Below are 26,119 nucleotides of genomic sequence, written 5' to 3' on the forward strand. Positions count from 1 at the left end.
CACCACTGGCGGACAAAATATATAAATGTATTCTGGTTGTGTGATAGTTGTTGTGGTGTTTGTCAATGTGGCATGTTTTCAGTCTGAACTGTATTTATTTTCAACTAAATGTGGGAGAAGAGGTTCAGCCCAGAACAAATTAAGGTATAAAAGAAAATTGCTAAATAAAATAAAAAACCTCATAATTACGACCGCTTGCTCTCTTGGACGGATAGTGGAACCAATTATATTTTGCGATCAGTACATTTTGGCTCATCACTAATACACTAAAGTTGCCTCCGCCACCTTTGAGGTTATGTTTCCACCTGTGTAGTTTCCCTTCTCTGTCGGTTTAATTCATAAACCTAAAACAAACCACAAGCAGCAGGCATCCCATATAAAAATCTGAGAGGGTGGGATGACAAACAATCAAATTCATGCCAAGAAGATGGAGCAAAACATCATTTTATATAGGCTGCCACTTACAATATTCCCTTTTCTCCTCTCCAGAAACGCTGTTGTCTCTGTCACGATTCAATCTGCAGCGCACTCCCCACATGCTGTATAATACCTAGTTAAAGCCAGCAGGGTGTGAAATGGCATTTGGAAGTAAATGAAACTGACTATGAAACAGTGGAGTTGGGAGATATTGCCATGTCAAGATGACAGACAAGTCCTGGAATGGAGCAAAAAAAGTTATTATCCCAAAGAGAAGCAGAGCTGGATTAGATATAACCCGTGACTCCTGGTGCTGCTCTGCCTTCATCTCGATTCAGGCGGGAATGCAGACGAGCGTCATGCAAAGGCAGCCGCCCATGCAAGCGGCTAGTGCTCCTGCCGATTTTCATTTGAGAGATCAATAGTATTTTGCGCTGCAGCGCCAATAAGTGTTATTACAAAGTGTTTGATTATTGATGCTCCACATAATGTGTTCTGAAGGAGCTTTAGAGGAACACAATCCCTCGAGGCTCCTCCTGGCCTGATTTACCGCCGAACCGATGACTCACAGAGGACATGCTGGGCATTGAAATAGCGACAAGTATGCTGTCAACCTTATTAATTTTTTAAGGTAAATTGTTTGTCCTGTGGTTTCAAGAGGACATCGTGATGTATGGCGACTGCAGATTCGCAGGGGTTATAAGGGCCTAATTGTAAAGTGGGGCAAAAAGGTGCCAGGTCTTATCAGCCTCTGAGCCCCAGGGCAGGAGGGGAATTTTTGAAAATCAGGAGTTTTTCAATCCTTATGTGAAATTATCTGGAGTCACATGATCAAACTAGAGCTTTAAGCAGAGCTCATACCCGAATAGCAAGGTTCAGCAGACACGTCTCATCCCAGATTAAACTCATCCCTTGAAGTATTATAGAAAATGTTGAAAATGGAACACTTCTCAATTTCAAAGGAGGTTAAATTTTTTTATAAATCCTGGATTTCTTTTTTTTAACCCAGTAACTAACCAAAATCTAACAGGATCTGTTTGGCTGCAAACCTATTCTCCAACCACAATCTCATTTGCAGTTTTTGTATAACCCGTCTGACAAACTAGCCGACAAACACAAACCACGCAGGTAAAAAATAATATGATCTTATTGGCAGTGGAGTTTCCTCTACAAAGGCATTTTTATTATAGTTTGGAAAGCAATTAATAACCAGTCCTCTAATTAGAATCACAGGACTAAATGAAATTCCTTAGTGTTGAGTGTTAATATTGTTTGTTGAATTCCTGAGCTTAAACTGAAAATGGCCCTTTAGTTCCCTCCATGGTTCAAAACAGACACAGCAAGAATGTCATGTCGGTGGAGGAAGGCTTGTGATTGGTAGAGGCTGCCCCTTGCTGGAGAATCAGAAATCTGCAAGTCACATCATCCTGTTGAACATTTTGATTGAAATCTTTATCAGCCGTGTCTGACTATTCATGACACTCAGCATAAAGTAGTAAGAGATTTGTGGGGAAACCAAACAAACATGATCAATAAAGTGATTGGAAACTACAAACACAAGGAAATCCCCTGCATAGGGGAGTAACTGTTTTCTGCTCTGATGAGTGGTTTCTTCCCAAAGCACTTATAAACCCTGACCACATCCTTGAAGACTATCTCTGATAAATGATTTAGGCAAATTTTCAATAGCCTTCTTTAGGGTTCGCTAAATGAAAAAAATAAAATAAAAAATCTACTCCTTTATCCAGATCTACTCTTTGAGACAATACCCAGATTCAGAGTACCGATAACCTATCAACTAGTTTTGGTGTCACTGACATAAACCATCAAAAACCCTCTTAGGCTACAACCTTCAAAGTGGAAGATTTTCCTGACTCCAAACTTTTAATCTGGATCGTCCTTCAATGTATCACCTCCCTGCTAAACACGGTGTCCTGTGTCGAATACATTACACTCACCTTCACCCCTTGCTCCATGTCCAATCAGCCGAGCTTTGTCTCATGCCCAGTCCTCCCTCTAATCCTGCAAGTCCTGACAAAGAAAAAATTGTGAATTTACACTGTTATGAATAACGTCTGTGTCTCAACGAAGATCCGGGTTTCCATCTTTATTTTCATATTGTTGACTAATGGAATAAACAGACTTCCATGACTGAGGGCTGTACTTCCCTGGACCAGTCAAGGTCCTCAGACATTAATTGATTAAGTGATTGAGCTATTTTTATTTTTTTATAAGTACAGTGTGTTAGAAGAACAATCTAAGAGTTTAATTACAATTCTTAAAATCTAAAAGTTAAATAAGCAAATAGTAATTATAGTCTGTCTTTCTATTGTGTTTGGATATAGAACACTAGAGGGCGCCAAAAGGAATCAGCATCTGAAGTTGCAGGAAATCTTTAATCTGTACCTTATTCTGAGTTTGGGAGGTATTTTGGAATTAAAGAAAATTAGTGAAATCTGAATAAATAATGCTTGTACTAAACAAAAAAAAAATATCAACAATGATTTCTTCACAAAGATACAGCATGTCAGTCTGAAATAAATGACTGACGACAGTTTAGAAAAAACCCGAAATGAGATTATCCTCCAGAAAGTCCTGTCCTTCAAGTATTTCCTCCTGTCTGCCTGGGGGAAGAATTATGATCTTGCAAAACGTGCAGCACGTCTATTAAAATATGAAAACACGATGTAGACGCGGCCTTTAACCAAATAGAAAAACATTGATCAGAAGTTCAACTCGTGCCTTCTTAAGGCGCAAGCGAGCTTCTATTAGTTAGCATCACAATATCTGCCCACAACATAATTATGAGCAGATCAGTCTGATAGTGCTTCTCATTGCATCATCCACTTGGAAACAGCCTGGACGTTATGGGACGAGTTGTATTTAATAGTCAAATGAAAGCTCACAGTGAGTAATGCAAATTCAGAGGACATTTTAACAAAGTAATTTGTCTCTCAAGTTACATGATGGTGATATAAATGTTTGTGCAGTCCAAACAGAACGTTTTCATACAGGCTGTACTTTAAGAAATGCAATAATAGCTGAGTGCTTTTTATTTGTGTGAAGTGTTCTCTGTATTCTAGTATTAGGCAACAAATATCAACCGAAGTACACCGAAATAATCCTGATTCAAATCCAACTTCAAAGCTTTTTTTCTGGACCTCTCATCAAGGTATGGTATAATTTCGTGTTATTAGAGCTACCTCTAATATGATGATGGTGATTTGATGACCCCAACAATGAACACATTTAAAGGGCACAGTAACTGATGTGTTCACTGTGGATGTCAAACCACCCAAATGTAACTTTATGGCATAATCTTATCATACAGGGGATAATCTGTTCTTATTAAAGCGGTTGTGTTACTTAATTTAGCCCAACAGTGTTGACAGAGAGCCGCAGGCTGATAAAGACATCTTTATCTGTCATGGCTGATTTCTGCCTCTGATGGCTGACAAAAACGTTTAGAAACGCACCCAGAACATTTTTGGACCAAACCTGCAGCAGAGCTTTGGTGAGGAAGTCCTCGCTATTTATAAGTCTTTGTTTTTCTTCGTTTTTTTTAATGTATAACTCCCGGCACAGTCTGGAATGGTACAGAGTGGTACAAGAAGGTCATCTGGAGAACCCCCCATCGGTGTATCAGTAGAAGAGTCAAGTGAGAAGTGTTCGTGGCGTACTAGAACATGGTCAGATGTGGGAACAAACATAAAAAGATTGGCAGTGATGGAGAACGAATGAGAGAAATATGGATGCAGGCAAACTGAGAAATGATCTAAGTGTTTCCTTAGACAAAAGGAAAAGTGAGAGTCCGTCACCTTTATCCTGTGATTCCCACAATGTACGAAGGTAGAAGTTTCCCCAACGGCTCAAATTACAATGGAGTGTAATAATGGGACTGTTCAGCCACTGTTTGCTCTGCAAACCTGCTGCTGCCTTTATCTGACCATTTATTTATCTTGGATTAATTATGATGAGTCTTTCTCAGTGTGCCGACGTCATCATTATGTGGCCACAGGAACAGACTGGCGACACCCTGGTGACAATGAGCAGCAAATCCTAAAACAACAGAATCAGGATGGACATATCCGTCTGCTGCACGTCACCCATAAGAGGCCCATTCCTGTCCAAGAAATAAGAAACCATCTGAAGCGTGTTGGACTGTTGACCTCGTCTCCTTACACTGGTGCTCTGTTGATGGGATATTGTCACATGAGTGTGTTGCCATGTCATCAGGAGGTTGTTCTATCTCCTGAGAAATGTACATTTTGGGTAATATATGTGTTACAGATTAAATTAAGATATGTAAAAAAATATAATACAGGTTCAATTTTTTTTAATCCCCCTGAGTATCTTAATATTATTTAACAAAACTTTGGAAAAACAACAAACACTATTTAGCCAGAATTTGACCAATTTTGACCATTTTTCTAAATAACTTTTTTTTTAATTGCTAGGCCTCCGCTAAAGTCCAACCCTACACGCACACCGTGAACACCGGTCGATTATATCAGACCAATAAAATGTGATAACTGCGCTATTAATGTATTTCATGATAAAAAAATATTTCTGTTGAATGAAACAAAACCTCCCAGAATTATTACTGAGTGTTTAAACGATGATGAGGCTGATATAGCTTGCTCTTTTGGACATCAAGGCATCATGAAGGCATTGAAATCACCCATTGGAACCAATGCGCACTGGGGTGGGGGGCAGTAACTTATAGTCGCCACACGGTGGCGTTCTGAATAGAGAGGCTTTTCAGCTCGGGTACATTTTGTCCTGGTGTCCGATGAATGAAATGTCTTCAACTTTTTTTGCTTTGCTTCAACTCCCTCGGGTCACGTCTGCCCGAGGACGAAGACGCAAACGCAAATACAAAGAACACGGGCGATCACGCAAAGTAACGCGCAGCTTGCCCTGTCGGTCCGTCCAATGGGCGGGCTCCATGCGCCCTTCAATCAGTTCGGAGGAAACACCCCTTCGGCTTTCCGACCAATCAGAGATGCGACATCCCAGTTTTTGTTCTAATAAATGTCCCCGGATCTACTCCGTGTCGGTACCGGAGAATGAGCGAGACATCAGCAGCGAGCCACAGAACCACGGAACACGGGACCGGTCTGTCCTTTAGGGTTTATTTCAATTCCGTCACTTATCCAGGTAATTTCTTCTTCTTTTATTTATTTTTTCTCGTGTTCCGTGTTTATGTCAACGTGGCAGGACATGAGCGCATAAATCACATTTTTATTTTTATGTATTTCTTATAATCTGCTCTTATTTAGTTGCTGTTGTCATTTTTTAAACATCTGATTTGGTCTGTGTTTGAGTTCTAAACGCGTCTCCGGGAGTGGAGCGCATTGAAAGTTTGCAGCGTGGTCGCTGTGTGTGTGTGGGGGGGGGGGTTTCAACGAGGAAGCGTGGTGATGTAATATTGCCTCACTGCATTGTAACAGGATGTACAGTTTAAAGATAAAAAAAAAAATGTCCCTCGTGCAAGAAACATTTGTGCTACGAAATGAGCCACCTTGTCATGTTTAATCTTAATGATCAAACGCGTGCGATGGCGCGTTGCACCCCCCCCCCCCCCCCCCCCCCCCCAATAAAAATAAAAATAAAATAAAAATAGAGCTGGGACAGGTTGGAGATGCGACTTTTCTTCCGCAACGCGTCTATCTCTCTGGATTCTGCCGCTATGAGCTCATTGATTTTGCGCTGCATCCCCTTCTTTACGCACCATGTGAGTGATCCAGGGCGCAACGTGGCCGCATGCCTTCGTCTCATCCTGCTTTGCTTTCTCCCTCCTCCTCCTCCTCCTCCTCCATCCAGGTGTGTTCTAGCAGGAAATAAAGATGGCCACGTCTGCCAGTGCCACCCTGAGTAAAGCTGTAAAACAGCAATACATGGAACTCCCTCAGGGGGACAAAGTCCAAGCCATGTACATTTGGATTGACGGCACCGGAGAGGGTCTCCGCTGCAAATCCAGGACGCTGGATTCTGAACCCAAAAGCATTGAAGGTGAGCAGCCTCGCGTATCTAACGCACAGCCATGTTTTGTATGTGTGTGTGTGTGTGTGTGTGTGACGTTTGTGGCCGTCCTCTCTTATAGATCTGCCCGAGTGGAACTTTGATGGCTCCAGCACCTACCAGGCTGAGGGCTCCAACAGCGACATGTATCTTATTCCCGCTGCGATGTTTCGGGATCCGTTCCGCAAAGACCCCAACAAGCTGGTGCTGTGTGAAGTCCTCAAGTACAACGCGAAGCCTGCAGGTAATGAATGACCTCGAGTGTGCGGAACATTTAAAGTAATCACTATTCCAAAGCGGTTGACCTTCGACAGAATGTCGTTTGCCAGTTTCTTTAAGATGCTATGACTGTACGGAGGGGGGATTAGGACTCGATGGGTGGGAGCAGAAGCTATATATTGGATTTTTTTGCAGTATGAGTTTAGCTTTAGCGTCCACGCGCCTTGCGGACCCCATGAGGCCTTTGGTCAGCGCTTCCCTCGGGTGTTCTAATCTTGAGGTTTTACTCCCGTAGAAACCAACCTTCGCATCACATGTAGGAAGGTGATGGAGATGGTGAAGGAGCAGCATCCCTGGTTCGGCATGGAGCAGGAGTATACCATTCTGGGTACAGACGGACACCCCTTTGGTTGGCCGTCAAACGGTTTCCCCGGCCCACAGGGTAAACGTCTGCTCCCTTTTGTGCGTGACCGTCCGTCCGCCGTCGACCCATCCGCGCTGACTTTGACTCTGCTGCAGGGCCGTACTACTGTGGCGTGGGCGCCGACAAGGCCTACGGCAGAGACATCGTAGAGGCCCATTACAGAGCTTGTCTGTATGCCGGAGTCCAGATTTGTGGCACAAATGCGGAAGTGATGCCTGCTCAGGTAAAACCTGAATCATGCTTCGACTCTTTGAAATTAGTTTTATTTATTTTTACAAAAAAAAGGCAAAATTGAACTCTAATATTTTGTGTGTGTGTTTCAGTGGGAGTTTCAGGTTGGACCTTGTGAAGGGATCAACATGGGGGATCACCTCTGGGTGGCACGCTTCCTCCTGCACCGTGTCTGCGAAGACTTTGGCGTGGTCACCTCGTTCGACCCCAAGCCAATCTCTGGCAACTGGAACGGCGCTGGCTGCCATACGAACTTCAGCACCAAGGAGATGAGGGAAGACGGTGGATTAAAGTGAGTGGTGGAAGGCGTTGTGGCGTTGAACCCGGTGGCTGGTGTCGTGTGTGTGTGGGTGTGTGTGTTGCGTGAATGATCTTGACTCTATCCGGGCTTCTTTTTTTTTTTCAGAGCTATTGAAGACTCCATCGAGAAGCTTGGGAAGAGGCACCTCTATCACATCCGGGCTTATGATCCCAAAGGGGGGCTCGATAATGCCCGCCGTCTGACCGGCCGCCATGAAACCTCCAACATCAACGAGTTCTCGGCTGGCGTCGCCAACCGCGGCGCCAGCATCCGCATCCCTCGTAGTGTCGGCCAGGAGAAGAAGGGCTACTTCGAGGACCGCCGTCCGTCTGCCAACTGCGACCCGTATGCTGTGACCCAGGCCCTGATCCGCACCTGTCTGCTGAACGAAGAGGGGGATGAACCCGCGGATTACTAGACGCGACTCAAACTGACTCCCACTGCCCCTCTGACTTTTTCTTTAAACTAGTCCTGCGTTTCGATTTGTTTTCTCCACCCACTCGGATGATTTTTAACCTCCGTTTTAACGGTTTAAAGTTGGCTGGTCAACTTGAAACACAAGACCATTGATCTTTTTTGGTTGTTAATCATGAGCTGGTACTGGCAGGGTACGCCTTTCCTCTCGTTGGAAGGGATCGGCTTTCGTAACACTGTTTTCTAGCCCATTTGTCTGCGACTAAAATGAACTAAAGCACACGGGGCATTGAAGAAGTAGAGCTGCTGAGGCCGCAGATCATGTAATAAATCTGACTAGTTAATTCAGTTTTAAAATGTACATTTCGACTGTCCAGTCTTCTATGTTACTAATTCTTTGATTTTAAGAAGTGTCTATTATTTTTTTTTTTTTAAATGGCAGCGTCTGACACCGAGTCAACATGTGCGGTACGTTTTTGTAGTTGTCTGTATACAGACGCATGTTGTTAAAGTGTGGTTGGTCTATCCGTAATGCCATTTGTAGATTTCCTCAAGGAGTTTTATCCTTTTGTTAACTGCGATACTGTAATGCAACTGAGTTCGTAAAAACATTGTGTTTGCTGAACCTGCTGTTTTTTTTTTTTTTTTTTTTCAATTGGTGCATTTAAAACATTTTTATCACAACATTGTTGCACGCCTCTTGACTGTATAGTTTCTGGTCAGATAACTCGTAGCAGACTCGTTTCCCGGAGAGCTTGCTATTGCTTAGGCAAGATTAGGTTCTTGGTTTTGTTGAGGAGACTGGGTGATTTGACGCTCGGGCGCTTAATTAAATCCTTATCGGTACCATAATCTGAGATTATCTAAGAAGGCGGTCACACACCAATACCTTTTCAGCGTTGCTGTGACCGGTCCTCAGGTCTGTGTGGGAAAGAAGCAGGAGACTCGTAAGACAGGTTTTGTCTCTGGATTGTTGCAGGCCCAAGGTGGCATTCCTGGAGGCACTGTGTCGTGAACAACCAGAGATTAGACATGGTTAAACCTGTCTGGAGCGCTTTCTAAACGTAAACAAAAAAAGCTATTTTGTTGCATCCAGTTTAGTAACATGACAAATTTCAGAAGCGCTGATCATAAAGACAAAACTTTCATCTCCACTTCATATATGTATCCTCTAAATGCAGACAACATATGGCTAAACAAATATTTATAGTGCCTACACATGATGTGGTTTGGCGCCGGTTGGAAAAAGGTCAATTCAGCAGTATTTAAGTCAAAGCTGCTGTTTAAAGCGAACCCACTTCCTTGTTACCCTGCTGACGGAACAAGGAGGCATTTCAACCTCGCGTGACAAGAAGTCCTGATCCTCCTTTCATGACACGCACATTTGGTTCTGGTGTATTTTGCCCACTTTGGGGGAAGGGCAATGAGTGTGTGTGACCTTTCTCCTACATCCCAACATTTAAAACAGATAAAGCCTGAGCTCATGGCCCGGCTTCACCAGGAACAGCAACTGAAAAATCGTTGCATAACGGGGAAGATCTAGCACGGGCAACGCACAGTGTTTTAGGACAATGTACTGTGAAGTAACACTATAAGTACTCAGATCTTCCCTATCCAAGCAATAAGATCTCACAAAAATAAGTTACTTTAGCAGTTCTGTAATCCTCTTCTACGGAATTCCTATTACCTAACACAAAGTTGCATTAACACACAGCCACTACTCCCAGTAAAACATCCTGCTTTCTACAGTGCAAGCTGGTACACAAGGTTCTTTTCCCAACCCCCTCTCATTCCACTTGTATCCCTTTGAGAATGTGGATTAAAAAAAAAACACACTTTTGACATTTACTTTGTCCACTCCCAGTAACAGCTTCATATCTGACAGAAAATTGTAAAGGTCTGTTTGTGTGTAGCTCACAATCAAGCATTCTCTTCTTCGTATTTAGCCCCCGAGTGTCGCAGTGTCACTGCAAGATTTGGGGGAGTTCACCGCCTTGGTAGAATCCGTGAAAAGCACTTCCTGATTTTCATTCAGCATTTCAAATCCCCTCTACTTCCTTGCTTCTGAGCTCAATTAAGGGAGTTTGATTTGCATGCGAAATTCAAACCGCCTTCTGCCTGGGAAGTTCCGATGAGTGGGGAAAACACTGGACAAAGGATGGAGAGGGATGCTGCCCAGTTGCTATGACAACCACCAGAATGTACAGGCTGGAATGTGGTGGTTCATGCATTGATTGGGAGAGAGAAAAAAAACATGTTACATAAGGAGGAAAAACGTGAAATGGGGTTTCATAAATGGAGCTGCACAATATGCGCCTGAGCCAAAAACAATATTGTGATGCTGGTTAGCAAAGCATTCAGCACAGCATGGCAACAGTCAGAGCAAATCCTTCCACTTCGTTCAACCTTACACATTATCGAAAAATAATGATCTCCAAATTGATAATTGAATATGAGATGCAAGACAAAACAGCACATTTGTCTTGCACAGTCAGAGGTTAGGGATCTGTTTTGTCAGTGCGTGCAGAGTATGATCCTGCATCCTTGTGCTGTGTTGTTGTATAACCTCATACTAGTACAAACCAGTACCGCCTGCCTTGCACCACAGGACACAAAATGGGAACCCTGCAAAACAAAGATTGCAGGCGACTGTGAGACCCTTTTTTTTCACACTTCATGCAAGAAGAATGAGGAAAAACAGGCGACAAGATGAGCTGATAATGTTTTTGGAATTGCCTATCTATTAATGTAATAGTGACACACACAAAAACCCTCTCTGCACCGACTAGGTCTTCTTTTTTTTAAGAACAATGTGTAAATCACTCCGACACTTGTTCAGCACGCTCCCGTGCTCAGCTATAGTCAGAGGAGAGGTTTCACACGAGCTCTTGGAAGCGCATGTGTCTGTCCTGCTGCTGCTAGTGACCAACCACAGTCACGTATTCAAACGTTCAGGTTCTCTCATAGATAATGTGCTCCAATCAGAGCACCCTGATTGGTTGAGCACTTTGGTGTGATTGGGCCAATGCGGGAGCCCAACCTTACCTGTGCTGTGATTGGTCACACTGCTGTGCATGACACAGTGACCTAGTTTTGACTACTTACAGCACAGAAACAATCTTCTGCCTCAGTTTTCATAAGCAGCAGCGAAGATAACAGCGTGAAGTGTATCCTTTTTGCAGCAGAGGAGGAAAAGGTGGAACCAGACATTCTGTTATTGTCATTCTTTACTGTAATGTCTTCTCTGGGAAAAATTACAAATATATATTTTTTAGCATAGGCATAATTCAATCTTTATTTATTGAAAGCATGGTGATTTAGGGCTGTTCTTTCATTACTGTAATTTACTCATGTAAAGGAAACAAATTCCTAATTAAGCCATGACAGCTTAGGAGCAGAAATGTAATGGCTTTATAAATTTGTTTCCTTTCCAAGAGTAAAGTTTTACAATTCCTGTAAGATGCGCCAAAAGTGTTCAACTTTTGCAAGTAGACTTTGTTCTTATGCTATGCCAGTGAAACAATCCCTAGTCAAAACCAAAAACCTATCACTAAACTTGACCTCTATGTGGGGACGTGGCATCATTGCAGCCACAGTTCATGCAAATAGAGCAACAGAGATCCGTAGGTGCAAAACAGGGATTTTCAGTATAATAAAACATGCAAAACCCAGAAATGCATTCAAAGATGTCATATTCGTCACAATTTGATAGCTATTTTGATTGGGTTTGCTGGCTGATAGGAAGGGAGAATGGATTTGACTGAAACTTGATCTCATGTGATCCTAACTGTGGGTGTCAAGTGAAAAACAACGGCCTCCTCCATGGAAACTATCGTGCCTCAGGAACAATAGATCACGTAGCATTCACCCTTCCACCCACTTCCAGTATTAGCCACAGCTGTACACACCTTTTTTACACTAAGACATTGAATGACAGCGCAGCGTTTTTCATTTTTGCTACTTTGTGAGGGGCAGGACAAACTGGAAATGCAAGGATCACAATGTTCTCATATGGGGAAGGGTAAGATGACAGAAGTTTTGTATGTCCTTTCCCTCAGAAAAAAATAATAGATGCAACAGCAGCCATGTGCCACAAAAACATACTGAGAGAAACCTTATGCCTTTAGCAAACAGCACACACACAACTTCAAGGTGTTAAAAACACAACTGCTTTGTGTTTCTTTGTTCATCTATCCATGCGCTGCGAGTTCTGACTGGCTAAGACAGGATAAGCCCGTTTGTAATTTAGCCACTCACTATTGTTCAGAAGTCTAACAATAGAAATGCTTATTCTTCCAGGATTTGTATTGACCTATTTTTCAACTCTTTATAAGCACATGCAAGTATGCAGGCACGCGGGTGGATTTTGGAATTTCTTTTTCCAAATTAGGGGCTATATCGGGATCACCTTTTACACATAGGAGCAAAGTACCGGTATATATCCAAAATCATCGTATGATGCTATGTATACTAGATGACCAGACATTCAAATTCAGTCCAGAATTATGGGTAATTCTCTTTTATATTGTCCTTAACATAATTAACAGTTCTCAAAATCGAAGGACAAGAAAATGTCAACGTGTTTCCCTGTCATTAGATTACGCCATGTACCTGACATGGTCCTTGATAAGGCGTACACAAAATGGAAAATGATTTAACATTACATTATTTAATCTTGATCCTGTTTGCTTTGGCTGGAAAATGCAGATATGGCAAATTGTGGAATTACATAATATGAGAAGGTGATTGTTAAAGCATGATGGTAGATGTGTGTGACTTTGTATTGTTCGCCAAAAGCACCGTCAGTGGCAAGAATGTGACAATTCATTTTTTGTATTTTGAAGTAAATTGACACAAACTTTTCAGATTAGCCATAAAACCTTCTTGTTCTACGGAAGAATTTGTGCAGAGTGTTCTGGAGGTGAATCGAGTGTCGGATATAGACTGATGAGTTTGAAGCTGGAGATTGAGGGTGTCATGTTGAATATTATTAGTGGGTACGCTCCAAAGGTAGGATGTGAGTTAGAGGAGAACGAGAAGTTCTGGAGTGACTGAGATGAAGTGGATCAGGGCATCGCAAGCAGTGAGAGAGTCGTGATTGGAACAGACCTTAATGGGCGTGTTGGAGAAGGAAACAGAGGAGAAGAAGAAGTGATGGGCAAGTTTGGTATTCAGGACAGAGAAAAGCAGAGCAGAGGACAAAGTGGTGGAGGCTAAAGAACGAAGCGTCTTGTGTGGCTTTCAGGGAAGAGGTGAGACAGGCTCTGGGTGGGCAAGAGAGGCTTCCTGAAGACTGGAATACGACAGCTAGGCCGGGAGACAGGTAGGAGAGTACTGGATGTGTCATCTAAAAGGAAAGGCGAAAAGGAGACCTGGTGATGGAACCAGGAAGTGCAGAAGTGTAGAAAAAAAGATGACAACACCACACACACACACACACACACACACAATAATGGCAATACAGTCATGAAAAATCTTTAGTTAGATTATTGTGATGTGCTTGCAACAGTGCTCACAGAACTCTTGATGCACCCATCACGCCAGAGATTTAAAAATGATTATGAGAAAGCAGTACCCTTTCATCCCAAACACACACACACATACACGCACACAAACCCTAAAGCTTGTAAGATTAAGAGTTTATCATATATCTGATGATGCCACAGTTAATTTTCCCTTGCCTTTAGTCTGTTACAGAGCATAATCCCAACAAATACAACACACACACACACACACACTCTGCAGTCAGCCTCAACTGAGGCACCATAACGAATGAGCAAAGTCAAAGCAAAGAAAAAAACTGCTGTTTTACTCAAAGGATTGTCATTATGGCGAAACAATTTTCTTGTAATCCACAGGCAGTAATCAAAAAACAACGCTACAGCAGACAGGAATGACGCATTTTCTCTTAAGTCGCTCTTGATGTCTGTCTGCGGCCTGTTCAGTGTGAAAGGATCAGTGCAGCAGCGGTCAGAGGATTTTAGGGAGGCCATGAAGCAGGGCTGGTGCAACAGGCCAGAGATTGGACATGTGCATGTCGAGGCTTCTTTGAAATGTCAGCAGTCATAATATAAAATAAGTATAATAAAATGCTTCAATCTTGCGTTTAGATGGAACTGTTTTTGACAACAACCAAGCAGACCTCTACACAATGATCTACCCTGGTTATAAAAGTGTCAGCTGTTCCAGTATTCACAGATCTCTGATGTTAAGTTAAACTTTTATGCTGATGATACCGTGATATATAGCTGCATTCACACCAACATACAGGTACGCGTCTCCTGCTGCTTGGAATCACATACATTATTATCTGGATTCAGCTTTTCTCACCAACTTTATTTAAAGCCCCCGGTTGCCCTGCCTTCCTTGGCCAGGACACTCTTATAAAATAGATTTGAAATCTCAATAACACTTCTGGTTACATAAAGTTTAAATAAAATAAGATTCTAAAAAAATATATAGGTGGTTCTCAATATAATCATTGCACACCTTTGTGCACAGAAAGGGTTATTACAATTCAGTTGCGGATCAATGATCTGTCAAAGTGTGAATTATAACTGCGGTTTCTTTTGTGTAGTTGTTGTTACGCTGTTGTAACTTACTGTACTATAATCCTCCCTTTCCTCCACCTTCACAGTAATGATTCACATTACTCATTGTGCCTTCAACTAAATCACTACCCTTGAGGGCTGCTAACTCGCCATACAAAGTCAGTGCTAGTCTTTGTGGAGTAAACAAAGCTCATTTAATAATCACCCTTGTGAAAAGTCAAGCAGAGCAGTTGTTTCTGTAAGACAACATACGTCAGCAGCAAGGTGAATGTACTGCAATTACAAAGTGGACAGACGGACCACAATCTTTCACCAGCTCAAACGACGCACAAGGAGACGGACATGGAACATTTCCCTTTAGATAAATAACATTTTTATCACTTTGTTTTCACAAGGCAAACATTAGCAAGCCTTTATGTCTGATATCATTTTTATTATTTGCACATCTTTGTCACACATTTTCACAAATTTGTACACTTTAACTTCATTGGACCCAAAAAATAATTAAATGTGACTAATGTCCAGAGACATTGTGGAAAAAAAGAATGAAAAAAAGTGCAAACAGGAAATAAACACCATTTATATTTGTCATTGATTTGCCAATTAACAAGGGAAATATACCTTCATCCAATATATGATGACCTTTATTCTTGTCCTATATATATATTTCACAATTTAATGCTACAGCTTGTTGTTCAGAAGAAATGTTATATGTGGTATTCAGAGGAGTTACAAAGAGGTCTTTTTTAAGCCAGTGTGGGAGGATCAACAGAATCAAACCAAAGTATGACGGGGCTGTGAGTGGACATGTAATGACGCATTTAAGCATCTGCACTGACGCCTAAATACGTCATGTATGTCGTATTTATGCGCCTGTGACACATTGTGGTTTTCATTTCACACTTCACTTAAAAGCTGTCTTTCATGTAATCTGCACGTCATTGTTTTAATAAACGGATCAGGTTTGTTGAAAACAAAGAAAAAATAAAACCCCTAGCAGGTCATTTAACAGAATATCCTTAATTCCAGTGTTTGGACTACACAACTCTCCTCAGAACTCTGATCCCAGTGAAGCCTCTGTGTAGCTTTGAGGACAAGGATTGCCCTCCAGTGGCCAGAGGACAGGGCAACCACGAGGGGTTGCTCAGAAATATCACATGCATAACATTGCAAAAAAACTATGCCCTATAATCCAACCGCATTTTGTGGAACATTGGTGGACAAATATTCACATATCAGTACTGCAAAGGTTTAGAAATGAAACTAAACTTAACCTGTTAATGTATAACTCTTGGCAAACTGAGACATGCGTCTAGTTATTCTCAAAACTTCAATCAAAACATTTCCTGACTCGGACTCAAAGTTGCCTCCAAGGAATTATCCAGAAAATATTCAAACTCAGAAAACCTGTCTGGAAACATGAGCACCCAGATGCATTTTCTTTCTTCTTCTCATTTTGTTGTCTGAACTTACTTCCTCTTCAGCATTTTCACATCTTCTTTTACTTTTTGGAGTAACCACGCCGTGGTGAAAACAAGTTTCACCACGGCGTACCGATTATTTATTATAAAGTAGCTAACACCCATATTTTCAACTCTCATGGTGGAATTTATGTCTGTTTTTCCTTTTCATTTCCCTCGTCATTGCTCTCTGGGAGCCATTTAATCAGTCCCTTGTGTGACGGTCTGCTAAATGGATACTCACGTTAGCGCACGGTATGTCCCCAGGTCACACACCGTATCGTGGGAACTGTTTCTTTGGAGAACAGTGCATTGTAGTGTAGGAGCTGTCAAGAGGGACAGTGGGATAAAACAGGAATTGTCCTTCAGAATGGACCCAATTCATTTAACTGGCACACAACAGCTTGTAACACCACCCAGCTTGACCTGAACAGAGTAAGGCGAAGATCTGATTGCTCCCTCCCTGGGGACCAGACCGAAGTCATCATTATTCAAGCGTCCCTTCCCAAACACAGATAGATATAAGAGTCATATTACCAAAACACAAAGGCGACAAATAATACCTTAACCCCCCCCCCCGCCCCCAAGCTTTGAGTGGAAATATCTTGAACAGTTAATTTAACGTAAAAATATTTGTCTGGACTTAAAATATGACATTAGTGTTATAATGTTTAATTATGAGGCTAGGTTGGATTTACGTGTTTTGTCATAAACTGTGAAGATTATTGACTTGATTAAAATTTTACTTTGTCAACTCTGTCATCAAGAACGAGTGTCTCCCAGAGGTTGGAACAGTTACAACAGAATGTCCCAAATGCATGGAAAATACCAAAAGTGGTGCCTCAACCAAAATTGTCAACCTAAAAAATGCTGTGGGCCGCACAAATGCATTCATTAATTATTGATCATTAATGAATGCATTTGTGTGAATAATAATGGCTTATTATATAACAATTTAATAGCAGCTAGGTTTCTAATGTATTTGGGTCCATTTCAGAGTCCCCTATTGTCCTCAGCTGCACTCCAGTTCACTTGACCAGAGCAGCTTCATGAAACAGCAACAATAGCTGGGTATTAAACAGAATGAACAACTTTGCAGTTGAACTGTTGGCTTAATCGTTTCCAGCAGGATGAATAAGAACCTTGTGGTCTTTGTGTTGTGCCACAGTGCAGGGAGGTACAGGCATGCGCCTTAAAATACCTCGACATGTATCAGATCAATACTTTTAAATCCTATTATTGCTTTTGAACACCAGATGAGAATCAATATGCTTCCATGCAGACATATCGTTTGCAGCTGTGTTTTTTCCGTGACTTCACCAAGCTGCAGGGTGACGTCTACAAAATATCTGAACCCATCATAAGGCAAAGCTCAAACCTATCCTGACACCATGTGATTCTGCTCACAGGCCCATTGTTGGTGACTGTGCCATAATGAGAGCTGGCCTTGCTGGCTGTTTATGTAAGAGGAGCTTGTTTGTTCATAGTGAGAGCGGTTTGTGCAAAAGCCTCGTTGGATCTCAATGGCTCCATTATTAGTCGAGTAGTTAATGCTGCTTCCGAACTTCCTACTCGGTGATCTGCAAAAATTGAAAGTCAATTGCCCTGCTTATGCAACATTGTGCAGCAGAATGAGAAGATCTGCCATGGGAGACCCTCAGGAGTGTAAGCTCCCGACAACATGGCCAGTGGGATCCATTCAGGAACTCAAACTCCCTCCAACCACGATGAGGTGGCAGCTCAAGGGGGAGACTAATAAATCCGCGTTGACGTGAAATTGTTTTGTTTTTGTTTTCAATGACTACACATTCACTTTTAAGATGATTTTGGATTTGCTTTCACACAAATAAATATACATATAAATGGCAAATAAACTGAACTGAACTAAACTGAACACTTCTCAATTCGATTTAATTGGATGCAATACATATTAATTTATTCAATGCAAAAATTCAAAAATTCAAATTCAAATTCTGCTTTTTTTTTTAAATCCATTGTTCATTTTGAGTCATTCAAGTTTCTCATATAAATGAAACTATTCTGTTTCGACTGACACATTTTGGACCATAGACTTCATCAGTCCAGTTTTTGTGAAACTGTTGTCGAGTGAAAATGTATTTTGAGTAGGCTGAACAAAACACAACTATTGGTGTCCAGGGAAGAGAAATAGAGAGAGAAAGGTTTGTGTGGAAGTGGAAACCCTACATTTAAGGATTTATACCTGTGATGCAAAAGAAAACCAGTAATTATTCAAACTGAGGGACCTTGGTATTCTCTATTATCACCTGCTGACTGTTAAACAGAGGTAAGACCATGCAAAACATAATATGATCTGTATTCGAGCTATTGTCGTGTTTGAGACTGATGATTGAGCATTTACAAATATAGCTTTATATCTGCTCTAAAAGTCTGCCGGGGCAGACGTGGAAATAAAACTGACAGACATTATAAGCAAGCAGGTGTTTCCTCGACTCACCCTGACTCATGGTATTTCTGTTCGCTGACTCATGAAGAATAAAGTCAGTTCCCTCACATCATGCTCACATTCTGCTGCGGACACTGGAAGTGGTGGCGAGGAGAGGGTCAAATTGAAAGCTTGCAGAAAATGTTGCATTTTGAAAGGAAGACGATGTTTAAGCTGTTAGAATATAAACGTATATATATGATGTAGAAAAGAGACAATAAGAATCTACTGTCCTGACCTTGCATGTTGATTACATTTCAAAGTACAGCCAATTAAATATCAGCTCAGAGATTAATGCAGGAAATAAAAAAAAGCCATATATCGTGGGGGAAATAAGTATTTTAGCCGACTCCTCCATGAGAGCTACACCAGGTATTTAAGGTTTCAGAGTTGTCAACACGGAGTATCAGTTCCCTCCAAAGATTTTCTCCCGGGTTCAGGTCTGGAAACTGGGGAGGCCAATGCTTCTTACGGAGCCACTCCTTTGACGCCCTGGCTGTGTGTTTCGTGTCAGTGTCATGCTGGAAGATCCAGTCACAACCTGTCTTCGATACTGTTCCTGAGGGAAGGAGGTTGTTGCCCAAGAACTCATGATACATGGCCCCATCCATCCATCCCGCCCATCAATACAGCGCATTTGTCTTGTCCTCTCTGCAGAAAATCAACCTCATAGCATGATGTTTAATACCGGCATGCTTTCACTGTTAGGTGAGAAAAAAAAGTATGCACACTCTATTAAGTTAAACATCAATGAATAATTCAATAGTTCAACATAAAGTCATTAAAGTCCAATCCATTGTAATGAGGGTTGAAAGTTGGGTGTTTCCCAGCATGTGTGGAGCAGACAACAGGGCAATGCCCGACACGGGTCACCTGTCCATCCCGCAGGCTTAAATCAACAGATTTCTCAAGAACATCACAGATTATACAACGCATTTAATGAGGACACAGATTTAAACGAACCTCTTTTTTGTACGTTGTGGTTTTACAACCGAAGACTGCATGTTGTACGTTACCATGAATAATACAATGAAAGAATAAACAGAGTGAATGCATTGACATATGACACACAGAACCACGCACTGTTGGCTCAGTGAGGATTTACAGCCACGGGGGGAGATTATGTTTTATTCCAGATGTCATCAGATGTTGTAATCCACTTTAACGGGGCCTTGTTGCCTGACTACTTACACTTAAAACACACAGCATGCAAAACAGAACAGTGTTCACGCATGATTAGTTAAATTACCACCGCTGCTGACTGACAGAACCCTGATCCCTGCACCAGGTGACACAATACAAATGATGACATTGCATATTTTAGGGTGATTGACACCAGCTGTGTAACTATTATAATCACGAATCACAAGTTGAACAATGACTGTAATTATAAAATAGTGATACCTGTTTTGGTTCTCACCATGAATGAATGGAAGTGGGGGTTTTTTTCTTGTGAGCAAGGGTTCACATGAAGTTCTGCCTCGTTTGAAAGTAACACGCAATAGAAAAAATTAAAAAATCTGACTCAAAACAGAAATACCAATGAAAAGTTTGAGGCAATCTGTTTGACTAAGGTTTCAGGAAAAAAAGAACTGGACAACAAACAAGTTCTTTGCAGCTTCTCCTGCATCTTCGTTGTTACATAACAGGTTTAGAAATTGAGATTTAACTTGCCACTAACAGCGTGCTCGATGTTGCATTTGGAGCAGCTACTGTCAAACATGCTTTTAAGAATTATACCAAATGCATGAGGGTTTATGTTGCATCATTCATTACACACGGTCATACTTTTGTTTCCCTTCATTTGTTCTTCTGTCTCCTTTAAACAACAAAATCTTATCCTCTGCAAATAAAACTTTGGATGAAAGCAGTGGCTGTGTGATCAATGTAAACCCAACAGAAGATTCAGAGACCATGCATTGCACTACCTCTCGTCTGATGGCTTTAAACTGGATCTCCACTGGTTGTCCCGGGTTGGTTTGAGGAAGTAGGTGCAAAAATGGAAGTTTGGGCGGCCGGGGTTTTTGTAATGTGACCATGTGTTTGATCCAGATAAACAATCATACCAGGAAAAGGGAGAGGACCTTGGGGACAATACTGAGGCTGTCTCCTGCAGGCCCCAAGCCACATAAAGACCTGATTGTACCTCCCCCCCTGCCTTGTTGGCCGGTCTTGCATAGTGGACAGACAGTGGACTCAGTATTTCCCTTCCTCTCCTGAGCAGTGGGGACTCTCCTCTAGTTTTCATGAGGGCACAGCAATTTAAGGGATGCTGTCGATTTGGAGAGCCACTGTGGGAAAGTCATTAAAGTGTAAAGCATCGCTCTCTTTTCTCTCTTTCTAAAGGACTCCTGGAAGAGGCGTCCATCAAGGCGATGGATGTTAATGAGTGCTGACACAGTCCGGCCACCCCCACTGTCCCGTGTGTGCCGATAGCCACTGCCATGACAAAACGGATTCTCAGCTATAAAACCGGCATGACGCACGACGAGAAGGGTTTCCTCTTCTTCACAGGTGGCCTGTGTCTACCATCAATCTACCGAATCAGGCCTTTTCTTCTGGAATCAGATGTAATGAAAACCTGATTCACAGGATGCTGAAATTAGACCCTAACTTTAATCTGGAATCATTTATCGCCCTTATCTCTCCTTTTGCTGATCATGATCATTATTAAGTGTAACATATATATATATATATATGAAGGTTCTTCCCGTGTCTGCGTGGGTTCTCTCCGGGTTCTCCGGCTTCCTCCCACCACCAAAAACATGCAGCTTAGGCTGATTGGTGATGCTAAATTGCCCGTAGGTGTGAGTGTGTGTGTGGCTGGTCGTCTGTCTCTGTGTTGCCCTGCGTTGGACTGGCAACTTGTCCAGGGTGTACCCCGCCTCTCGCCCATTGACTGCTGGGATTGGCTCCAGCTTGGCCCGCGACCCGATGACGGAATAAGCGGTTGGAAAATGAATGAATGAATGAATATATATATGAAGACATGACAGTCACGTATTTAGAACAAACATAAGAAACACCCTTTGGGCAGAGCTGTGCACAAATGTGAACAACAGTTAACAGTACATATTGTAACTGAACACAGGTAAATGAATCTGGCACACCCAGACGTTCTTGTCTGTCTGGACACATAATATCATCTACATCGCAACAGAAATCATCCCTTGAGTGGATGTGGCGGATTTCATGACTCTGCTGTGATGTCGCCACATGCTGCTCCATGGCTGCTGGCAGGGACATTTGCGCATACAGCAAATGTGGAGCACCAAACTGGTCTGAAGCAGCCTGCTGCTACCAGGAAGTGTTCTTCATTCATTGTCTCTGTATTGCATTGAAAACCCATCTGCTGGAAGGAGGTGGTACTGCATGTTGTTTACTAAGTCTGTACACCTAACATGACCATAGATGGATGGATGGATGGATGGATGGATGGATGGATGGATGGATGGATGGATGGATAGATAGATAGATGGATAGATGGATAGATGGATAGATGGATAGATAGATAGATAGATAGATAGATAGATAGATAGATAGATAGATAGATAGATAGATAGATAGATAGATAGATAGATAGATAGATAGATGGATGGATGAAAACATTCAGAGAAAATGTCAAACAGCCGCAGAAGTCAACAGCTTTTAATTAACGACTGAAAATAGAAAAGATTGATTTGAGCACAATGCAAACATGCTATGTCCTGGTCATTTGTTTTCTTTTATGAAACTGGACTGTGATCCTCTTTCTTTACACTACAGTGTATGTTTCTTTCTCCCAGGGCCCACATATAGCCTGGTGAAAAGCGAGGTTATGCAACAACCCGGTCATTTGAATAAACTGCCATTTACTGAGGGTGAAAGGAGGACTTAAGAATGGCCAGGGATTCATTGTCAGCTGTCATTGGTATGCAGAGGACTGTGGCAATAGCAATACTATGAGGGCCCACAGTGGGTCTGATCAAGTGCATTGTGCATCTTTACCCCGTGTCTTTCGGGTGTATTCTTCACCTTGTTGTTCTCCGACTGCCCCAGTCAAGGACAACAATAGAACCAGCCAAGTCCTGAGGCCTGAGACTCGTGCATGCATGGTACACAAAGAACCAAAACATTTCTATCAATACTTGGAATTAACCCGGCTCTTGTTTACTTTGTGATAAAATTATTTTTAAACTCGGTACTCAGAAGCCAAGCTAGAGTAAACCCTTCTCTTGCAGGGGTTCATGAAGGCCACCAGAATGAAGCAATGAAGTAGTGGACATAAACTGATAAGAGTACCCGCACTTCACCTGCACTCAGTCAATGCTTTTGTTATGTTCCGCCTGGAAAAATGGAGATGGAAGGAGAATTTTCTACCCATTGTCATCTGAATCTACAATACATGCAGACAACCAACTGTTCTGGTTTAATGTTGCCCAAACACACAGATTTACCCGAATCCAGCACATCCTTTCTGTCCTCCCTTCCAATCCCATCTGTGAACTGGGTTGGGGTTACATAACCAGTCACAGTTCTCCAGCAGCTCGTCTTCCCCTAATCTTTTCAGCTTGATTACACCGTCCACCCCCCCTCATGCAGACTCATTCAAATCAGAATGTTCTCACACACAAGCGCATCCACGCAGGAGCATGTGAACCAAGTATTGGGATCCGCCGCGCTCCGGTTCAGAGCAGATGGAATACTTGGTGTTGCAGGTGTGTGTGTGTGTGTGTGGGTTTGTGTGTGGCTGCAGCAGCGTTTTGTTAGCATGCAGCATCTTGTCATGACACAGACATGCATCTCAGGATCTCAGCGTTGCAAACAATTAATCTATGCAAACTGCAGCTTGAACTGTGTGGCAACATGAGATATGCTAGAATCCCTAAAAAGAGGTCAAGAAGATGAGACTTCACACTGTTAATCTTTCTCATCAGTGAAAATTGTTCCTATAATTAATACTCTGAGCATAAACATGCAAACATCTACCTCAGCACATGGCTTACCTACAGATCTGTTAGCAATAAATCTTCATCCTGCAATAGGCTTAACATTCAGCGTCACACATAGCAAGGTCTTTGCATTGTCATTTGAAGGCTGTCTCAGAAAGTAGGGCAGCCCTGGAATGTGTTCCATCATCATCATCATCATCATCATCATCATCTCATCAGCACATGGGAGCTTAACAGCATGGTGCCTATTCAACATAATACGCTCATAATAACTAAGATGCAATTTGTGCTACTGGCTATCACATTGAAGAGCAATATGATGCAGCTGAATGAGCGTTTCTGCAGGTTTGTCATGGTGCTGTGAGGACACAGTAAATATCGTCTTCAGTGACTTTGCGTGCCAGTAAACAATATGCAGATCTCATTGCTGCCAAAACATACGGTAATTTGCCGCGTCACTATTTTTTAGGCAGAACGTGGCAAAAGGCAGAAGAGCTTGGTTGTGATCTGCTGACATCTATTGGCTCGATGGGAAACATTGCATAATACTGTGTCCAGCTTCACTTGGAGCGCAGATATGTGGCTCTGGCGCCCTCTATTGGTGCAACCTTGGAACACGTACAGCACTGGCGTTAATCTAAATGTTAGGTGCAAATTAATTATTTTAATTCATTAATCTCTCTGTAACCGCTTCTCTTCTTTAGGGCCCGTGAGGCTGCAGCCCGCCCCAACTGACTTTGGACAAGAGGCGGGGGACACCCTGGACATGTCTCCAGTTCAAGTTGATTATTTATTTAATACATTGACAGAAGATGAGACTGTTATTCATTAATTCATTCATTTTCCTGACCACTTTGTCCGTTACCGGGTCGCTGGTCATTCTGGCGCCTATCCCAGCAGTCAACGGGCGAGAGGCGGGGTACACCCTGGACAAGCCGCCAGATCATCGCAGGGGACACCCAAAGACAGAAAATCATTCACACACACATTCACACAAATGGGCAATTTGGCATAACCAATTCACCTCATTTGCATTATTTTGGTTGTGGGAGGAATCCAGAGAGAACCCACCCGGTATATCACTATTACTTTCCATTAAATATATTTAGCTGAGGTGTGTTGTGTGTGTTGTGTGATTACTGCAGCGTAACTTCACCAGTTGCGCTCTGGTGAACGCTTTGTTCATCACACATCTATAGTGAAATATGTACACTTGTTTCTTTTTCATTATAAAATGCTATGTGGGTGAGTCTTTCCAGACTCTTTGAAATGCACAATGATTGTAAAGAAGTCCATATGCAAAGCAAATGTGATTTATACAAGATTGGATCAACCTTGTTTGAAATTTCAATATGAATAGTAAATCCAGGTGGCAATTTATTCAGTTAATTTCATAATGACACTGCATTCAATCTAGCAAAGACATGGTGTCGTGCCACACATGCATAATAAGCAAGAACACATTGTACTGAAAGAGGCTTTTATTCATTATTTTCTGAAGGATTTACATTCAAATGAATTCATTTTAAATTAGAATCTTCCAAAGAAATATTCAATAATTTGCATTTTTCAGATTTCATTTTTTGCATAAATGCTACACAACTATTAACACACAGATAACAACACTACACAACAGGGAATTTGCATTTCCATGAGTCAGTGCTCTGAACATGCAGAAATAAGGACCATCGCTCTCACAGGGAGAAACTTTGGCAGGAAAACTGTTCCCTTTGAGAACCTGAATCACAAATAAGAATCACTTATACTGGAAAAGCAATGCTCTGGTTGCCGGCCTATTGGCCTCTTTGCAGGTGTTCGCTCTCCTGCTGCCCCGTTAGTATATTTCTGACGTGGAACACGGGAACCATTTGCATGCATTTGTTACATCCACAAAAACGAAACCACTGGAAACCTTTCTAAATGCTGCATATATATTCAGAGCCGAACAAAAGCTTTCTGAAGAATAACGCTATTGTGCACTTCTATTATAGCCCTCGTTAATTTGATCCTGATATCTGATATCGCTAAGGCAACTTTCCTTTTAAAGGAAATCAGGGTTTGAATGTCTTGTTCAGCCAGTCACGTTTATGACTGACAGGAGGACATCACAGTGATGGGGGGGGGGGGGATGTTTGTGTTTTTTTTGTGCAATCTGTGTGTTGTGTTTCTTGGCTTGTTGAGATTATAAGATTATACACTGGGTCCAGTGGAGGTCAGCTTTCTGTGAAAACATGAAATCTAAGACATATCAAACATTTAAAACACTTGGTGCTTGTGACCCGACTGTTAAAATGGGACCTTAGCAACTGTCATTGTGTTAGAAACTGCAGTAGATTTTAAATAGCTGTACTCCCCACCAGTCAATTAGAACTGAAGAAGCAACTTGGATGAGGATCATCATGACATGGATGAATGAGAATCAACACTAACATTAAAAATGACATCATGTCACGGAATTCCCATGTTCAGGTTGTAAAAACCTGAACTCTAATTCAATAAATTAAAAGTCAAGATGAGAAAATAGTCTTTGAGACACTTCATTACGCATGATGGAGAGGCATGATTCCTCCTCAATGTGCTTTGAATTCATGTAGTGAAACAAATTCACATTTCTTGTTTCAGTGATGAGGTTACAGGAATAATGCTTCAATAATCCAACGCTGTAAACATGTAAATACAACAT

General features: G+C 41.9%; 1 protein-coding gene across 1 annotated transcript; it reads left to right on the top strand.

Moving 5' to 3' along the window:
- The first annotated feature begins 5,484 nt into the window (after positions 1 to 5,484).
- LOC137904190 (glutamine synthetase) lies at positions 5,485 to 8,714 on the top strand. The gene is made up of 7 exons (XM_068748334.1): positions 5,485 to 5,577; positions 6,244 to 6,432; positions 6,524 to 6,685; positions 6,956 to 7,102; positions 7,180 to 7,307; positions 7,408 to 7,607; positions 7,722 to 8,714. Exons 2-7 carry the CDS (start codon positions 6,267 to 6,269, stop codon positions 8,032 to 8,034), a joined length of 1,116 nt encoding a protein of 371 aa, XP_068604435.1. The 5' UTR covers positions 5,485 to 5,577; positions 6,244 to 6,266; the 3' UTR covers positions 8,035 to 8,714.
- The last annotated feature ends 17,405 nt before the right edge of the window (positions 8,715 to 26,119 follow it).

This window comes from Brachionichthys hirsutus, chromosome 15, assembly GCF_040956055.1.
Source record: "Brachionichthys hirsutus isolate HB-005 chromosome 15, CSIRO-AGI_Bhir_v1, whole genome shotgun sequence".
NCBI classification, from domain to species: domain Eukaryota; kingdom Metazoa; phylum Chordata; class Actinopteri; order Lophiiformes; family Brachionichthyidae; genus Brachionichthys; species Brachionichthys hirsutus.